The sequence below is a fragment of the Festucalex cinctus genome, chromosome 7 (genome assembly GCF_051991245.1).
Source record: "Festucalex cinctus isolate MCC-2025b chromosome 7, RoL_Fcin_1.0, whole genome shotgun sequence".
In the NCBI taxonomy this organism is placed as follows: domain Eukaryota; kingdom Metazoa; phylum Chordata; class Actinopteri; order Syngnathiformes; family Syngnathidae; genus Festucalex; species Festucalex cinctus.
In genome coordinates, this window is record NC_135417.1 from 24,270,603 (window position 1) to 24,290,270 (window position 19,668).

The following is a 19,668-nucleotide window of genomic DNA, read 5'->3' on the forward strand; positions in this document are numbered from 1 at the left end:
TGTACTTTAAGATGATTTCAGATGTGACTACTTGCTTTTAAAGTGAACTTAAACTAGTGGTGGTGTATGACAACCTGACACAGGCCAGACTGACCTGACTGTGTTTTGTAATCTCACTTAGCAGAAAAAAAAAGATTGACCCCAGTCTCCATTTTATTGTTTGCACAGGTTTGTGCTTATTAATTTAGTAACAGGATGCCCTGTGGTTTCCATACATAACTTCAGTAAAACCATTTTTTTGAATACACATTTAAATATGGTTCTCCACCAAATGAGAGGTTATCGGCGTCATGAAGGTTATATGTGGTTCCAGCAAGATGGAGCTCCTTCTCATTGTGGTGTTGATGTGCGTCAAAAGTTGATCAGCAGTTTTCCAGATTGGTCAGCATGGCCTTTTGTTGTGGCATACCAGTTCCCCAGCTGTCACCTCACTTGACTTTTATCTTTAGGGGCTTTTGAAGACCATGAAAAAAAAGTACAAAACAGAAATGATTTCAAGGAATATATCACCAACACCAACAAAGCCTATACTGTACTAGCAACAAAAAAGACAAATGTAATTGCTTGATTTAAGTTTACCTTCTGTTAAGTAAAAGCAAGCATCATTTATAAGAAAGCAGCCAGTCATGTGCCATATACAGTATTTCATTTTATTTCTTTTGTCTTCCAGTCTAAAATGCAGTAGCAGGCTAAATTTGCATAGTGCAAGGAAAGTTATTATTAGTATTATTTTTCACCATAGATAATTTCAGATTGCTTGTTTTATGATATGTTGAAAAGAACTTGGACTCAGTTTGTCAGCAGCAGATCCACAATATGGTGTTTGGTTTAATGCAACAATCAACAATGATGAATCAGCATGTGTGATCATGTTCAGAACTCGCACTCGCTGTCAATGACAAGTGGTTGTTGAACCACAGAGGAAACACTGTTGGAAAAACTGCACAACACCAGAGAGCACACAATCAATGTATAACAAATGAAAAAAATAAAAAAAAAATAAAAAAAATAAACATTTTTCAACGAACAACCGCCAGATGGCAGCGCTGAAAACAGCACAGAAATCCCCAACGCGCAAGTGTCACTCGAGAAAATAATTCATAAAAGGACATGTCCATGGTTCCAGCTGATGCTTCATTTATAAACAAGGATGGTAGCCAGAACCCAGTTTTTTACCCTTCTCATGCGGTTCACTCACATTGTTTACCGCAGTTCTTCGTTTCCTGGTGGCCTGTAATCGTGGTGGTTCCCCACCCTCCTTGGCTGCGACGGCTCAGTGTATTTTCTAGTTTTTGAGATATATGTGTGGATGCTGGAACTCTCCTTCCATCTTCCCATGATTTTGGCGCCTCATTGATGAGTACAGCTTCAAATTCATGGTTATGTATGGTGTATGTCAGCAACTGTTGCTTTAACTTGTTTTGAATACAATTTGCTAGTGATAGTACGGTTTTTCGTATCCTCTCCTATCTTGTATTGCCTCGCAATAAGTGAACCATTCCCCTCGAGCTATTGTCCTCAACACGACTGACGTAGTTAGCACCCTGAGGTAACGGTAGAGACCTCTCAGATCTAGGATAGGACAGAATCCGCCTGTCTTTTTGGAAGGAGAAAGTAGGGGGAGTAGAATCCCTCTGGATGAGCCAAGGGATCCACTGCTTCGATAGCTGACTTGGCAAGGAGGGTTGCTCGCTCCTGATCTCGAGCCACTGCCCTTTCTGGTTGCTGATGACAGTCTCCCTAACCCGGCTGGAGAGAGGGGGCCGGCGTCGGAACTGAATCCTGTACCCATGAGTCAAGGTCCAGAGCACCCATGGGTCCGAAGCGAGGGCAGCCCAGTAGTTAAGCTGCTGACAGGAAAAGTAACTGACTGCCGGCCCCTCGGGCTCAATCCCTGGCCCTCCTGTATTTAGGGTTTCGGGAGGGACGAGGCATAGTGTGTGCTCGGGGTTGACCAGAGGGCCCTCGGCCAGAGGGACGGACTTCACAGGCGTCTGTGATATGCCTCTGTGAGGGACGACGAGCCCCAGATACCCCTGTAGGCTGAAAATTCTGCACAGCACGTGACAGAGGGGCGGCCGGGAGAGCAGCTCCCCCAGAGCTTGACGGAGCATAAGGCCTGGTAAGGCTAGCAAATTTCTGCTTCGCATCATTTGCACATATTGTACATTGTAGCGCTCCTGTCACAGCAAAAATGAAAACCTGACCCGGAACCACAGGGAGGTGATGCAGTCCCTTCTGGGAGGGCTCTTACAAGGGAGACTGAGCCAACCAGACCTGATGGCACACCTGGATGAGAAAAGACAAACTACTGCCATGCTCCCTAGTAAGGAGGGCTAAGACCCTCAAAGCCATGTTAATAAATGATGAAGCCTCTTCCACTTTGTTGTCAAAGCGGCGGAGAGAGCAAGTAAGAGATGAGCTTGGGCATTGGCCAGGTGTGCTCCCATCGCCGCCGCGTTATACGACTTAGAGATCAGTTTGTCCGTTAAGCGCCACTGAGAGTTAGGGCATCTCACAGCCTCTCTAAGGGCTTCCTCAGGGGAAACAATGAGTGAAGACACAAAATATTCCACATTAGGCATACGGTCCAAACCGATGAAGATTAAGAAACCCTAAAGATAAAGAAACATGCCCTGGCATCCGTGCCAGGGCATGGCCGTCTGCCGGGAGCCAAGGATAAACACTTGAATTGTACCAGCAGGAATGAAGGTCTGTCAAATAAAAAAGATGAGATTCCGGGATCTTAGTGAGACTCTGATAAGTAGTCCAGTGGAGAGAGGCCACACTAAGTTGGAGGCTGAGAAAAGACAGACGGCACAGTGCTCACAGCAAGCGGTGTCCTCCATAGAGCCACCAATCGATGCGCCGGGAGTATGCACAAGTCAACTGGCTGCTATCTTCGTGTGGGAGAGGAGGCGAGAACCAGCCTCTTCACCAACAGAACAAAACAAAGCCACAAAGCAATCAAAGCAACACGTACGTGGCCGTTTGTGCCGTCATAAGTTAGCAGATGGCATGATAAACAATATCAAGCTAGAAAACAATATCAAGGCAGCTGTTGCCTCATGGCTGGAGGACGCTTACTTCCACATCCCTATTGCTCCTCAGCACAGGAGGTTTCCCTGCTTTGACTACAGGGGTCACCACTGGCAATTCAGAGTACTCCCATTCAGGCTGTCACCATCTCCCAGAGTGTTCACATGTGTAGTGAAGGCAGCCCTTGCACCCCTGCAGTCGGGTGGCATGAAGGTGCTGCTCCTCTGAACGGTGGCCTCTGTTCAGGCGGATGGATCTGCTATCCCAACAGTGGGGTTGGACTTGGCATCCCGATCCCCTCAGCTCCATCCTTAATGCCAGGGCTCTGTCCACTCATTCACTGTTTACCTACAGGGGGAAATTGTTTTTGGAGTGGTATGCTGGCTGCGGGATAGATCCCGTAACGTGCCCTCTTCCTACTGTTTATAATTCCTCCAATCTGTTTTTAATAAGGGGTGTTCCCATTCTACGATCAATGTTTATTTTATTCATTTTGGCCCGCCATATTGCTGTGGACGGCAAGTCTGTGGGTTGCCATAGCCTCATGGCCTCCTTCCTTGCCTAGCCGTCAATGAAGCAATATGTCAGCACATCCGCCCTATTGGATGTGGCAATTGTATTTGCCATTACATCGGCAAAAATAGTAAGATTGACTTTGAATGGGATAATATAATCAAAGGTAATAATAATTCCTTATTAATCCAATGAGTTGTGGCTTGATGATACATCTCCAAGGAGAAACAGAAGGAGGCATCTTTACAAATAGCTTCACTTTGCCTCATCCAATATGGCTGCGGCGTCAACGTACTCACGACGCCACTGCAGTCTACTTTATGTGTGTATACTGTAAATGCGGTCTATGATAATACTGTCAGCGGGCGCCATTCAATGGATAGATGCACGACAGTGCTACATAAATTTATCCAAATATATTGGGCAAGTTAATGCTGTCAATATGGTATTCATAATAATTGGGCCCGCCCATGCATTTCATGTGCCCCCCTTAAGCCTGGGCTCTGGTGACGGGTCTGCCCTTTCATTAGCTTGGCCCTGGTTAATGCACTGATCTGAATATATGACTGGAAAGCCGATTGCCTGAGCAGATTACTGTATAAACTATACGGTATATGTACAGATTAGACATATACAGCTCGTAGGCAGTTCGCATAGGGCTTGGGGCGATGTCGGTGGGTGGGGGGTTCGTGGCGGGGTGGTCACTATTTTTTAACAAGTTAAAACATTTTTTTTTAAATTAAATTAAAACGTGAACAAGTGTATGGTATGTGCTGCTGTGAAGACCCCATTTTTCCTTTTATCGTTCCTTAAACCCCAATATTTGATTTGGCACAGGCATCATTTGTTGAATTACAGTTATAATTCTTTAATTAAAAAATATGCAAGTTTCCTCCTGCAAACATTTAATAATTTATAGGCCTATGTGTATTTAAGGCAAGTAGTGAAAACTTAATTTCAATTGCATCTTTAAACCAAGGGCACCATCTAGAGGAGTAAAAAAAATGCTGCAAGGGCTTCATGAGGCGATTTAGTCAGTTTTAAGGATTTGTTAAGTAATGATCTTTTAAATTTAATTGTCTTAAAATTATATGACACAGGGAGGAAACATCCGGTAAAAATGCGTTTTACTTTTACTTGTGAAGTACATTTTAGAGCCTGTACTTTTTTTACTTTTACTTCAGTAATTATTTGAATGAGTACTTTTACTTTTACCAAAGTCATTTTTTATGCAAGTAATTGTACTTTTACTCAAGTACAGAATGACTTTTCTCATCTCTGGTCCTGCGCAACCCCAAGCAGGATGCTGGTTTGTCCTCCCTTTCAAAGAAAATGAGCCGTGGTTGAGTTTAGACCCAACATCAGCCCCACCCCACATTTGTCACAACTGGTCTATGATTGGCCAAGAGTGGCTTCAGTTAAAAATCTCGTATATCATTGATTCAATAAATGTAAACAAAGCTCCACATGTGGCTATCTGACTACATCATTTCCTCGCCGCTTTCTTTGACAGCAGCGCTAGCAAGCAAAAAAAAGAAAAAAAAAAGAAGAAGAAAAAGGCAATGCTAGCAAAAAATGTCAAAACAACAGACATTTTTTAACAATGAATGGACGAAAGAGCACAATTTCCTGGCCAAAAGCAGTCAAGACTCATTTAACGGTTTCCCGGTGTGATGTGGACGTGGTCATGGCAAATTAAGAACATCACGCGGGAGAAGCAAGAGGCGAGTAGCAGGTGCGTCATCCTTGAAGACATTTTTTCATTATTATTTGCTTTTCAAAATAAGTTATTGTTTTGTGGCACGTTGCACTGTTACAAAAGCATGTCACTGCTTTGTGGTTTAAAAAGATAGTAGCCTACTGTAAACTAAATAAATGGTCAAAAAGATGTTTGACTTTTTATTGATTTTTTTTTTTTTTTTTTTTTTTTTTTTACAATTGAGTTACACAAACATGATCTATAAACCATGCAAAACTACATCGTGAGTCTGATGTATTAATTTTTTAAAACAAGTCCTCCTTTTTGACCTGGAAATGGACGCCCGACTCATCTATGAGCTAATTAAATGTGTAATTGAACCCTGTCTTGTGGCTGTGAGTGTCACCAAACTTACATTAAAATCTATGCACTTACATTTACTCTGAAATGTAGATTCGACTTGAACTGCCTTCTCAGGTCAGTGGTGCAAATGGTGGGGCAGTAGACTGTAAACAACTTTCGTGGGCTCCTTTGGTTTTCTATCGCCCCCAAGTGGCAGGTTTTGGACCTGTAGCTGTTCTCCCCTGGATCAGCATCAGCAGCAAAGGGCAACCATATGAGCTCATGAGCACATCTGAATCACATCAGCATCATTACCACATACTTCACTTTTGCCTTTCAACAACACAAGGATAAAGAAAGCAGAGAACAATGAGATGATGTCGTAATAATAACGTGTCTAGAGTTCTGCTGTCAACACTTTAGGTGGGAGTCATGTGCTTCAGATGACAAATTAATGCGTAAGAAAGAGAGAGAATTTTTTTAAAAAAATATGGAGCAGATTAGATAAAGTAGTTTTGCTAATACCTTGACAGCCTGGAGTAATGGACTGTAATGTATTTGGAGGCGGGGCTGTATGTTTCAGCTCCTGTGATTGGAGGAGCATCCTTAAGAGGAACAATTGCGGGATGGGAGCTGTCACTCAAGTCTTCAGGTTCTTCCTACACAAAAGAGTGTACAGTATGGCTTCATGCCTTTTCTATGATTCAAAGATTTTAATACATTTAGTTCTTCCTACTGGTATGTCAGCCATTAAGGTCTCTCTCAATGGCACCATCGGTTGTGTCGTCTCATAGAACATGGTGTCAGCTGTAACTGAGGGCCGCTAAAACACACAAAAACTAGTATTAGAATGATCCTGAATGACATGGTACTCTATTAAAAGGTAAAGTGAAATCATTATGTTAAATGTATCATAAATTTTGTATTCAAAAAAACGTACCTTGGTTGCTCCACCAACTAATTCCATGTCAACTGTGTGCATGTTCTTACTGTGGACAATAGACACAAGATTACATCAGCTATGAAGATACCAGTATCATGATGCCAATATTTAATTTGAGTAGGTAATATACTGTAGATTGAAGATCAACCTCTTCCAAGGTGCAGAGTTTTAAACAATTCTAAGTTTTGAAAAATAAAAAAATAATACAGTGTCATTACAGAGTCAGCAGTAAGTTACAAATGAACAGTTGAATCCGTCCATCCATTTTCTTAACATTCCTCACAGGGGTCGCGGGGGTGCTGGAGCCTATCCCAGCTGTCTTCAGGTACTGAACTGATTGCCAGCCAATCGCAGGGCACATGGAGACAAACAACCATCCACACTCACAATCACACCGAGGGACAATTTCGAGCACCCAATTAACTTGCCATGCATGTCTTTGGAACGTGGGAGGAGACCAGAGTACCCGGAGAAGACCCACACAGGCACGGGGAGCACATGCAAACTCCACCCTGGAAGGCCGAAGCCCGGACTTGATCTTGACTCTTTAGCACTGGGAGGTGAATGTGCTAACCGGTCATCCACCATCCCGCTAAGGCTTGAATCATTTCTTATAATTAGTAGCTAAATTGAATTAAGAAATTGCATTATTTGTGTTGTTAATTGAAAACACTGAATTGTGAGTCTTTTTTTTTTTTTTTTTTTCTACAGTATGTTCTATGCAGCACCACAAGTCTAAACACGGTATTCTGATTAATGTTGCATTTTTGGAATATGAATAAAGCAGCAAAATCCAACTGATTTTATCAATCTCAGGGGGCTCAGGTAATAATGACCAATCACGGCTCAGCTTGCGAATGTCACATTACCAAACTCAGAAAATAGGTAAGAACAGTCTTTTATTACCTAAATACCAAGAAAAGAATACAATTGTTACATATATCATCTTGTTACGAGCTAGCAAGCATTGGCTCAGCTTTCATGCATCTGAAATGCAAATGGCTACACCTCTCCATGTACATCTTTTTATATATATATATATATATATATATATTGTGTCATCATCCATGGAGGTTGAAAATAGCAGCAAACTATTTTGATAAACCAAAGAGAAGAAAAGCACTTTACAAAGGCTCACATTCACCCATCATTAAACAATACTTATGTTAACTAAACAGTCTCTGAATACAAATAAAATCTTTTAATAAAGGTTGCTATGTCACCTAATCATAATGGCCAGTGTCAGAGTGATGAGGCCAGCAGACACGCCCACCGCTGATGCCAAAGCAATAACCTTTAGTCGTCCTGGTGATGGAAATGGAGAGAATAGGCACAAAATAACTGCGATAGAAATAGTTCAGCAGACATAAAAATAGAAAGTGAGCATTAAGAGATATGGAAAAAGAGGTGTGCACCATTTTGCCAACGTCTAGACTGGAGTCTCGTGTTTCCAGTTGTGATTTCCAAAGCGAGCTCCCCTTCTTCAGCTGTCTAGCCTCAAATAGTCATTTTCCACAACACCTCATCTCCTCTTCCTCCTCCCTCATAAGTACGACAGCTTTACATGACTCACCATGACTCACAGAAACAGATGCAACAGAGTCCAGAGAGGAATTGGAAGTTTTCCTTGCACTCATCCTCTCAAACGCAATGAAATTCATCATAATAGATTTTCATTTCAGTTCTAATACTTATAGGGAAGAGTAGAAAGCTGCTCTTCTTGGTGACACTTTGTTATTTTGCTTTCCATCTAAAATTGTCAGTGGAATGTGCCACAATGCAGAGACGGAGTACAATAGCTTCCAGACTGGAAGTGAATGTGACTCATACCTTCACTAAATTCAGCTGCAACAATTTGTGTCTCACAGCATGGAGCCTCCTTACTTTCCATGCTGCTGTCAAAAACAGGTCTTTATATTCACTATAATCTCTTTATAAACATTTCTGCTGTAATGTGTTGCTTCAACATGAATATGTACACCTGAATAAGAGTCATGTTTAATATATTATAAAAACCAAGCATAGAAACTATTAATGTAACCGGCTATATGTAATCATCATCCATTTACTGTACCTATTTTATTATTATTATTATTTTTAAATTCTTTGATACATATTATGTACTGTTTGTCCACTTTGGTGCTGTGGAGCTTTAATTTCACCACTGCAGGATTAATAATGTCTTATTGTAGTTTGTATGATATTTAAAATGCACATCTTAAAGAAAGACAAAGAAACCCATTTGGCAGTGCGATGGCATGTGTCCCACCCAAATACCTCTGACTCGTACTGTAAGGACAGGAGAGCTGTGAACTCCGATGCGGTTTCTAGCCTCACAGTAGTACTGACCACTTTCTCCGGGTCCGACCTCTGCGAATGTGAACACAGGACCCGTCCGGCTACCCCACGCTACATCAGGGAATGCAGAGAGAAAGACAGAGCGGGATGTGGACAAATGAATAGCAACTTACATGTTCGTTGGGCTTGCTTTTTAGTTTGACTGGAGTGAAAACATTTTGTTATCGTGCCACGAACATTGTACTGCTGCACCGTTGTGGGTTAAACGATGCCAAGTGAAGTTGTCTACGGCTGGGTTGGCCTGACTGCTGCAGGTCAGAGTCAAAGGTCGACCAGCATCCACCACACTGGAAGGACGAGCCAGCACTGAAGTGTTCTTGGGAGGGTCTGTTTGAAAGTAGACATCACTTCAGAAAGCCGTTTGGAGTTCTTGTGGGCCTAAACCAGTGCTTCTTAATTTGTTTTCTGTTACTAGAAAGAAGAAAATATTACACACACCCCAAACTATAAATACGAAGCATCGTTTCTCTATAAAATTATTGTAACTATGCCTCTGTATAACATTGTTATACTCACTAGAATTAAAGAAAACTAAAATAGAAAGAAATGTAGATCAATTTACAACAAAACTTTAACATAGTTTTTTAGTCTCTTTCCACCTTTATTTTCCATCTCTGTTAAATAGTTAAAGGCAGGGTCTTCCGTTTTCATTCAGGAAAATGCACTATATAAATACAGGATGTATAGCCATGAATTCTTTCCTAATCGGCACCTCTGGGCTTCTGTTAATCTGTGGTGGTGATTTTTTCCTAAACTACAAGCCTGTATTTTGGCATTTTGTGTTTGTTTTGTCAACAGCGGGACATTTCTGTGGACAGAAAGTTGTTTACCCCTCCAGCCAATCGCAGAGTGGGGGTGGCAGCGGGCGTGTCACTCACTCGCAGGGGCCTGGCGAATTTGTTGGCTACATGACGTCACTCCCGCGGAAACTTGACAGCACGCACCGATTTTTGGTTTTTGAGTGAGTGAGTGAGTGAGTGAGTGAGTGAGTGAGTGAGTGAGTGAGTGAGTGAGTGAGTGAGTGAGTGAGTGAGTGAGTGAGTGAAAAAAAACAACTTTCGTGCTGTCAAGTTGCCACGGGAGTGACGTTATGCAGCCGACAAATTCACCCGGCCCCGTCTGCTGACAGTGATTGACGCCCCAAAAAAATCACCACCACACTTTAACAGAAGCCCAGAGGTGTCGATTGAAAAGGAATTCATGACTGTACATCCTATATTTATATACTGCATTTTCCTGAGTGAAAACGGAAGACCCTGCCTTTAAGGGTTAAGTAAGAGTTTGTTGACTGCACTTCATATCTTCTGCTCTGTACTGTGTGCGCATGATTATTGCCAAAAAACTATACATCAGGGTTCACCAATTCTGGTCCTCAAGGTCCGGAGTCCTGCAGGTCTTAGATGTTTCCACGGTCCACCCACTAGCACTAGATTCATATAATCAGCTCATCACCATGCCTGAGAGCAATCCTGATCTTTCATTTCATTAATTCTGATCAAATGTGCTGGTAGGCGGAAACATCTAAAACCTACAGGCCTCCAGACCTCGAGGACGGGAATTGGTGAACCCTACACCATCGAGCTAATACTCCCTGCGCACACTTGAACAACGAGAGTGCCACCGACTGTCGTGGATGTAAGATTTAAGAAGGACTGCCCCAAACTGTCAAGCCAATGTCTTGTTTTGTAACATTCGGAGATAATTTTTATGAAACAAAAAAGCCTTTTCATTATTATTTTTTGGGTCATATGGAAGATATAAAGCTGTGATTGGCTGGCAACCAGTTCAGGGTGTACCTCGCCTGCTGCCCATAGCCAGCTGAGATAGGCTCCAGCTCCCCCCACAATCCTTGTGAAGAACAAGCGGTTCAGAAAATGGATGGATGGATAGAAAGATATAACGGTTTGTGTATGAAAATGTTAATGTCAAGATCAATGTTCACAATGCCATTATGCAGCAGTGGTCTCAAGCTTATGGCCCGGGGCCATTTGTGGTCTGCAGGATATTTTGCAGTCCCCCAATAGAGATGTCATGTGGCTTTCTCTGAACGCGCCTTCCTGCAGAAGGAAATTAGTGGCACAGCGTTAATGGACTAGAACGGCGAGGAGGGCAAAAACTAGTATTTTGTCCATCAACTTTCCACCCAAGAGCATTGATAGTCACTTTGATAAAAATGACATGATATACGCGAGGTGGACATGATGGATTGCCGATGAAATGTCAGGAGTGCTCCCCCCCAAATTGGCAACGCTGCTACGTGGAATTACTTCCTCTCTTGCTGCTGAGTGCTTTCAAATCTGATCATACAAAGGATTTACAAGTTTGTACAATCCTGATTTATTTCCCCTGTATATGTGGTCAAAATGCCATCGAAGGTAGCAGTTTCACACAAGTCTTGCCTGTGTTATTTAGGTACATTAGCAACTTAGCAGCTGCTAATTCGGCTGCAGCCTCCGTCATTTATACCGTAAAAAGTCTTCTATATGGTGGTGGTCAGTTATTAGATTCAACTGTGTAATAGCTATTAAACCGTAGCAGCGCAAACGAACAAAACAGATTATTTCCCTCACATTTTGCATTTGGTAACAGCATCTGGTGATTTAGCCAACATGTACAAAGTGCAACACTGGCTAAGCATTTGTTCCTCTTTTGGTAGCCTGGAGCATGCTCGAGCCTTTCTTTTTTTCTTTTTCTGCCTGTTCTGGATGTGGCAGCTGGTCCACAACAGCTGTCAATCATTTTTTTAAGTGTGGCGCTTCCCGTTTACTCAATGTGGCAGATGCGTTTTCTATGCTGCCAAAATGGCTGCGCTCATGCCCATTTTGGAATGTGTGACGTTAACGTCCGGATCTCTATTGACATTAAAGTTTAATGTTATTGTGACCCCCAATTTTTTTGCCATGCCATTGGCCTCGGCGTTTTGTGTGTGCTTTTGTTTTTGTTGTTGTTGTTGTTGTTGTTTTTACTCTTCAGTAGGTCTAAGAAAAAAATCTTTTGACCATCTGTAAAAGTTGTGTTTGAGAACCCTGCACTACAGTATCGAGAACAACTGATTGCACTCTTATCAATCAGAGGTTGTGCTTAGCCCGCTAAGTTCCCCTCTTGATCCTTCATCTCACGAGACATTTAATTCAGTTCGATGCAAGTTTCAACTTTGTGGGGAGTGTAGATTTGTGTTGTGTAACAGCATGACTCCATAGAAAGGTCTAGAAAGGAATGCTTAGATGCATTTACTGTGAATCCAATTTTGATTTATTTATTTATTTATTTATTTATTTTAGCTCTGGCCTATCTCAGCAGACTTTGGGTAAGAGGCAGGATGCACCCTGGACTGGTCGCAAGCCAATTGCAGAGCACATTAAAAGAGCAAACAATCATTCACATTCACACCTATAGACAATTTAAAGCCTCCATTTAAACTGACAGGAATGTTTTTGGAAAATGGGAGGATGTCTTCCAGTGTCCAACAGAAAACACAGGAACATGGAGAACATGCAAACTCCACAAACTCAACCACGCTGCCAGCAGAGATTTTGAAACCAGAAAAAAACTTTTGGATAAATGAGTCAAAATTCTCAAGCACAGAGAGCTGTAGATGTTCCATTTTCACTTCCTGTATTCTAGATATACCTTTTTTCATTATTGTATTTTAACATTTTCCCAAATAAATCAGGTGTATTAAAAAAAAAAAGAAAAAAAAAGAGGGGAAACATGTTTTGATGGTAAGATCTGAACAGGACTGAACAATGCCAGCCAGCAGACTGTGAGAAGAGGCTGCTGGACAGACAAATAGGGAGCGAGAGACAGAAAGCTTGACTAGAAAGTGATTGAGGAGAGGAGGCAGATATACAATATGAGAAGTGACACATCATTCCCAGGCTTGTCTCTGATTGATCTTCCCTCAGTGAACAAGCATGGTTACAATCAAACACAACTTACACAGCACAGTGAGAGCGGTGGTATGAGAGGTTTGGTGTCCTAATCGGTTCCATGCCGTGCAGTAGTACTGACCAGCGTGGTGAGCACGCACTGATGGGAACGTCAAGTTCTGGACGCTTCCTTTTGCTAACACCTGGTCTCCTAGGATGCGATACCAAGCATGCCTAAAGGAGGATGGGGATGATCATGATAAAAGTGATTTGTAGGACTGAGCAATAACTCAATCGTAAAACCGCTTACATTTGAAAAAATGCCCAATATAAATGAATTCAAATTACTCAGTCCTAATGAAAGACGAAAAACAAGAAGCAGACTAGACAATTACAACATTAATATGCAAGTGATGCCATAAAAGATCACAGTCATGTGAACTGCATTTTGTGGACAATCATAATGATAATTGATCATGAAATACCACCTGCTGGTAGGTGGGTGGGCACGACTAACACAGCTGAGGTTCACATAAGAGCCTTCTCGAATGTCACCAGACGGTGTTACCAGCACATGGGTGTTTTTTGGTGGGACTGAAAAGGGACAAAGAAAAAAGGGACTTTGAAACAGTGACATTCTATTGACACACACAGAAAGATAAACATCTATCTATCTATCTATCTATCTATCTATCTATCTATCTATCTATCTATCTATCTATCTATCTATCTATCTATCTATCTATCCATCCATCCATCCATCCATCCATCCATCCATCCAAGCATCCATCCATCCATCCATCCATCCATCCATCCATCCATCCATCCATCCATCCATCCAAAACCAAAAATTAGGCAACCTCTCGCATCACATTGTCAGCCCATGATCAACTAACGTTGCTTTGGTTTCATTTCATCAGACAGACAGACATTGTTTGTACTCAGACTCAGAGCCTTTGCTCAATACTTTGTTGATACAACGTTGGCAGTGTCAGGTCTTTTGAATTGACCATTCTGAAACCACACCCCCAAACGCCCACAGCTCCGACATTTGGCTCGAAGTTGCATCGACAACCACTGTAAAATCGATCCACAAAACTTTTGTCAGCTTCACTAAAACTAGACCAAACAAGGTTCCAACAAGCTGTGGACCTCCAACAAGCAAAATCGTGAAGCAATATGCCCACAGATTGTCTAAATCGTATATGAGGAATGCACAAATTGGAGCGATGTCTTCAATGGATTCAATGGGATTACAGTGTGGATGGCCTCGCTGTCATGGTCACACTATGTAAGGTCGCCTCACCCCCAGCTAAATGTCTCCAAAACAAGCATTTCCTATACGTTTGGTACAAGGTACGAGTATTCGAGTTTTAAAGGGCTTAGCTAAAGCTAACTTGCAACCGAACATTCAATTTTCCAAATTAATTTGATATTCATGCCCACGATGAGTGTATGTAAACTTTTGACTCCAACTGTGGCTACATCTATGTAGAACTTGGAACCCAACTCCTTTATGCCGGTTAGGACACTGGGTTTTGTAGGGGTTGGACCGACTTGGTATGTTACAGTTTCTTATTATCACCATCATTATTAACAATTATTTAAAAGTTGACTTTTATGCTCCTAATTCTTAGCATCAAATCAGTAAGCATGTACATGTTACGTTGAGAAGAAATGGTTTGGAGCGTTCCGTTCCGAGGGAGTTCCGTGCCACACAGTAGTATTCTCCTCTGTCCGTGTATTTGAGGTGAGAAAGGTGGAGTTGAGGCCCAAAGCTGTCTGGGATGCTGCCAGTCTCCATGTCTGTGGAGGAGATGTGAGACACATCATACATCATTTTCTGTATATATTAAAAAACAACAACAACAACAACAACAACAACAAAAATACCAGTGCATCTTTTGAAATTGAAAAAGCTAGAGGAACAACTGTCTCTATGATACAGTACAGTTCTACATGGCCTCATTAGATTGTAATACCTTTGAACCAGGCAAAGCTCTCTACCGGTGGCGCCGCTTCACTTCTGCACGACAGAGTAACCGAACCACCCTCTGACACCTCCCCTAAAGGAAAAACTTGGATGGAGGTAGAACGAGGAGCATCTGAAGTAAAAACAAACAAATGTGATTAGATGATGAATAATGTCACATTTAATTCTTTGACTGGCAAATGTCCAGAAAACAACCCCGACAGTGCTAGCTGATTTTGAGCATTTTCACTCATCTTTCAAGGTAAACAGAATATTTTGCGCGATGACAACATAAACATTGTGTATCCCATATGAAAAATTGGATTCCATTCTTTCTTCAGAAAAAAAATGTACGTTTCTACCTTATTCCGTTCTTTAGTAATCCCCATTTGAAATTAGGTCATTTGAGTCACTTGAGCAAAAATAGAAAAAAATAAGGAGAAAACAAGCTTTTTGTGAAATGATACATTTTCTGCACAACAGTGACTTTGGTACTAATACGTATTTTTGTTTAGTGATGCTCTGTGAATTCGGTTTAATGTGACAAAGGCATTGATCATTCATGTCATCCTTGAAAACGTTCTGTTTCATCGCAGTCCAGTCCATTCCAGTCCAGATACGTCATGTTTCATTAGAATTTCATACACCTTGAGCTCATTTAAAAGAGATAAAAAATGCTGCCATCTGCTGGCCATAGTTAGTGAGCAGCGCATCACAAGATGTTGCACTGCCCATTGATAAAAAAAACAAACAAACAAAAAGAAAAAAAACGTAGATGACGTCAATTGACGTTTATGGCGCATTCATTAGGATTTTAGCATTCGTCATTAAACGTTTTTGGTGGTCAAACTTAATTAATCATCTAGCTACTCATTTTCTATAGCAGGTGTCCTCATGAGGGTTGTGGGTGAGCTGGACCCTGTTCCAACGGACCCAGTGACAGTCTTTGCAAACACATAGTGAGCATACAAATTCACAAGACTATAGAGCTGAGATTCGAACCATATCAGAATCTCAGAACTGTGAGGCATGCATGCAAAGCCGGTCCGAAGTCAAAACAAAGATGTTTGCTTCAAATGTAGGCATGATATATAAAAAAAAAAAATCCTACTGCAAACAAAAAGAAAGTGGGTGCGGTGTGTGTGAACTTTTGTCTGCAATTACTTACGGCCAAGAGCCAGAGTCAGGGGTGGGGACTGCACATTTTGTGGTGGGATTGGTCGACAAACATATTCTCCAATGTGCACTCGGTCGAAGCGTTTGATAATCATCCATTTATCGTAGGAACCCAGGTTTAGACCATTCCTGTGTCCAAAGCATCACATGACACTGTTGTTGTTTTTCTTAAGCTTTAAACCACATTTGATGAGCACATTGCACGCTCGCATACAATCACCTGTACAATGCGAGGCTCCTTCCTGGGGCAGCACATCCTGCGGCCTGGCAGCCTACAAACACAGTCTCTGCAAAGCCAAACATGTTGGCTGGCCTGGTTGGATGCAGCTGGACCTGGAGGTCTGACACATGCACACATTCACAAAACCAAAGTGAAGTCTTGTGTGAATGCCTGGCAAGAAAAGCGCTGCTTGGACAGACTTGTTGAATTTCATCTGTAGTATCTGTCACATCTGATTCAGCACTTTTAGTTGGCAAACAAACAACCTGTTACATCTAGAGTGATGGTGTCTGGAGAGGTCCATCTTCCCAGTGGTTGGTCTGTCTCAAACCTGAAGTGGTACTGGCCTGCATCACTCAGCTTGACAGCCCGAATTTGGACCGAACAGCTGGAGTAGCTCCCACCGATGTAGCTGCAATGCAAAGTAAAAATGAGACATTCATACTGTAGATTGAATTTTTTTTTTTTAAACTACCTCCTATGGGGACAGAAGTATTGGGACCCCTGGTGACTGAACCCACAGGAATGAAGATGATCAGGCACATGCATTTCCCATTTCTGAGTTTCAGGGTTTTAATCTCAACTCAGGCCTTCCTGTGTAGAATGTGCGTGTTCTCCTGTGCTTGCATGGGGTTTTGCCTGATACTCTATCTTCCTCCCACATTTAAAAAAACACTAGGTTAGCTTAAAGGCCCAGTCTGCCGGTTTCACTCAAGAAAATGCACTTTTTAAATACAGGATTTCAACAAACAAACTACTTCTCAATTTACAGATCTGGGCTTCTCTTAACGTGTGGTGGTGATTTTGTCCTGAACTCCCACGCCCTCAGCCTGTAGTTTGCCATTTTGTGTTTGTTTTGTAAACAGCAGGACGTTTCTGTGTAAAGACTCCTCCAGCCAATCGCAGAGCGGGGGGGTCACAAACTCACTCATTCACACATGTAAGCTTCTGTGAGTGAGTAAGTGAAAAAACAAATAAATCCGTGCGTGCTTTCAAATTGCCGCGGGAATGAGGTCACGCAGCCGACACGTTCGCCCGGGCCCGTTTGCGACACGCCACCCCCCGCTCTGCGATTGGCTGGAGGGTTGTAAACACTGTCTTTCCACAGGAGCGTCCCGCTGTTTACAAAACAAACACAAAATGGCGAAATACAGGCTGGGGGCGGCGGTGGGGGTGGTTTAGGACAAAATCACCACCACACGTTAAGAGAAGCCCAGATCTGTAAATTGAGAAGTAGTTTGTTTGTTTAAATCCTGTATTTAAAAAGTGCATTTTCCTGAGTGAAACTGGAAGACTGGGCCTTTAAGTCTCTTAATTGACCATACAGTATCTCACAAAGTGAACATATCCCTCACATTTCTGCAGCCATTATTATATGACACTGACACAATGAAAAGTAGCCACTTTACAGCTTATATAACAGTGTAAATTTATTGTTCCCTCAAAACAGCCATTAATAAGGAAGCCCCTGAAAACAAAAGTGAGTACATCCCTAAGTGAAACATGCCAATATTTGGTCTTGCCAACATTACTTTTCCAGCACTGCTTCTCTTGGGAATGGAGTTCACCAGAGCTTCACAGGTTGCCACTGGAATCATCTTCCCTTCCTCAATGATGACACCATGGAGCTGGCGCGTATTCAAGATCTGACACCCCTCCACCTTCCGTTTGAGAACGCCCCAGAGATGTTCAATAGAGTTTAGGTCTGGAGACACTTGACCAGTCCATCACCTTTTTAGCATCAGCCTCTCAAGGCCACACACACTTGACACTGTCTGAGCCAAATAAGTTTATCTGGGTCTCATCAGACCACACAACATGGTGCCAGTAATCCATGTCCTTAGTCTTCTTGTCTTCAACAAATTCTTTGCGGGCTTCATTGTTCATCATCTTCAGAAGCGGATTCCTTCTAGAATGACAGCCATGCAATCCATGGTCTAAGAACTGACAAACGGACCCCCACCCCTTCAACGCAATGCTAGCAGCACTCAAATTTCTATATTCCAAAGTCAACCTCTGGATGTGACCCTGAGCAAGTGCACTCCACTTCTTTGGCCGACCATGGCGAGCTCTGTTCTAAGTGGAACCTGTTCTGTTAAAGCCGCGGATGGTCTCAGTCACTGTACTGCAGCTCAATTTCAGGTCATTGGAAGTCTTCTTATAGGTCGCTTGCACATCGTAATGCATCATGGGAGTTTTTCCTTCGGGCGCCATATTGGGTGTCTGCCGGTTCACAAGGTACACTCGCGAGTTACACGGTAGAGCTTATCAACCTGATGTAATTTTCGCAGTATTTTCACGATTTACCGGAAGATCAAAAACAACGATACAGGCAGAAGGTGTCTCTGTGTGGCGGGATTGATCCTAATTACGTCCTGACCAAGGGTGATTTTTTTTTTGACGGAGAAAGCTTGCTGGCCAAATGTGACATCTCTGGACATCTTTCCCTACCTCGTGTTGACAACATGCTCCATAACACGCCAACAAATCCCTGGAGGCTTACAATTATTTTGTAAGCGGGTGGATACAGAGTGTAAACTTTAACATCGCATCAGAAGAAACTGTTGCTGTTGCACGTAAGTAAACCACATGGTGTTGGTAATTCTGCACACAAAAATGTTGATTTGTTCTCAGGCTTCCTGTTATTGTGTTTACATGCACAGCTAGGTTTACCTGATGTGGTTTTTCTAACAATTTTATAACAGGCAAATATGGCAGAGCGTATAAGAATAAAAAGTAACTATGCACAGCCTCCCCGTGGCTTAATTAAATTTAATGCTACCCTTTCACTAGTTACATGTTACTTAATCAACTTATTCTAAATGGTTAAGGTTAACCACTCTCAGAGGACGTATTTTTAGTTTCAGTTTCCAGTACAATAAAACGTGTTCATGGTAACTACTGAGCATACTGACAGCTTTTCTTATGATCTCACGGTTAAGGAGGCTGTCACAACACCCAATTTCTGTCTGGTGCCGGATGGCAATAATTCCCATCACTTGTCACGACAACACCAATATTATTACCAGGTATGTATGGCTTTACTTTTTGTAGTTTCTTATTTAATTCTATGTTTCAGATTTTCATTACAATGTTTGTAATATTTTCAGATTCAGGCACAGATGAGTTTAACTGGACGGGACTTCTGCGACTTTGTGGTGTGGACAAAGTGTGATTGAGCGAGTCCACCCAGATCGCTCGTTTTGGCCAGTTGGAAAAGCCAGAGTTTTTTTTTCCCAAAATCCCCTCCTTACCTGAACTGCTCGGGAGAGCATTTACTAGATCAGCAGTGGACTTCCAGTGTTCCTGCTCAGCCGCTGTCACCTACCACTTGCTCATGTACTTCAAAGATGCGGAATAAAGTAGTTTTTTGTGCTGCAGCAGATTGTAAAATCAAATGATATCACTTGAAGTGTGCCAATCTAGACTGCCAAAAGGACAGTGGTTTTGTGACAAGTGTGAAACAAGGATTATTGGGAAAACTGAAACACAGTACTGGTACTTGTCTTTCATTAAACAAATTTAAAAGAGAGCAAC

The 19,668-nt window shown here is 42.2% G+C and overlaps 1 protein-coding gene across 4 annotated transcripts in view; it reads right to left on the minus strand.

Annotated features, from left to right (window-relative positions):
• Positions 1-147: 147 nt before the first annotated feature.
• The window catches only part of LOC144022601 (B-cell receptor CD22), a 37,423-nt gene continuing 17,902 nt past the window's right edge, over positions 148-19,668 (minus strand). For 2 of the 4 annotated variants that reach the window (XM_077527526.1, XM_077527524.1), the window contains 15 exons: positions 16,398-16,543; positions 16,132-16,252; positions 15,904-16,040; positions 14,746-14,868; positions 14,423-14,569; positions 13,252-13,357; positions 12,834-12,997; positions 9,072-9,221; positions 8,814-8,945; positions 7,760-7,841; positions 6,534-6,582; positions 6,330-6,416; positions 6,119-6,252; positions 5,687-5,835; positions 148-452 (listed from right to left, as the gene is read on the minus strand). In XM_077527526.1, coding sequence (XP_077383652.1) covers positions 5,730-5,835; positions 6,119-6,252; positions 6,330-6,416; positions 6,534-6,582; positions 7,760-7,841; positions 8,814-8,945; positions 9,072-9,221; positions 12,834-12,997; positions 13,252-13,357; positions 14,423-14,569; positions 14,746-14,868; positions 15,904-16,040; positions 16,132-16,252; positions 16,398-16,543 — 1,684 coding nt within the window. In that variant the 3' untranslated portion in view covers positions 148-452; positions 5,687-5,729. The remainder of the gene's footprint in view (positions 453-5,686; positions 5,836-6,118; positions 6,253-6,329; positions 6,417-6,533; positions 6,583-7,759; positions 7,842-8,813; positions 8,946-9,071; positions 9,222-12,833; positions 12,998-13,251; positions 13,358-14,422; positions 14,570-14,745; positions 14,869-15,903; positions 16,041-16,131; positions 16,253-16,397; positions 16,544-19,668) is intronic. The other 2 variants (XM_077527525.1, XM_077527527.1) reach the window with 2 other exon arrangements.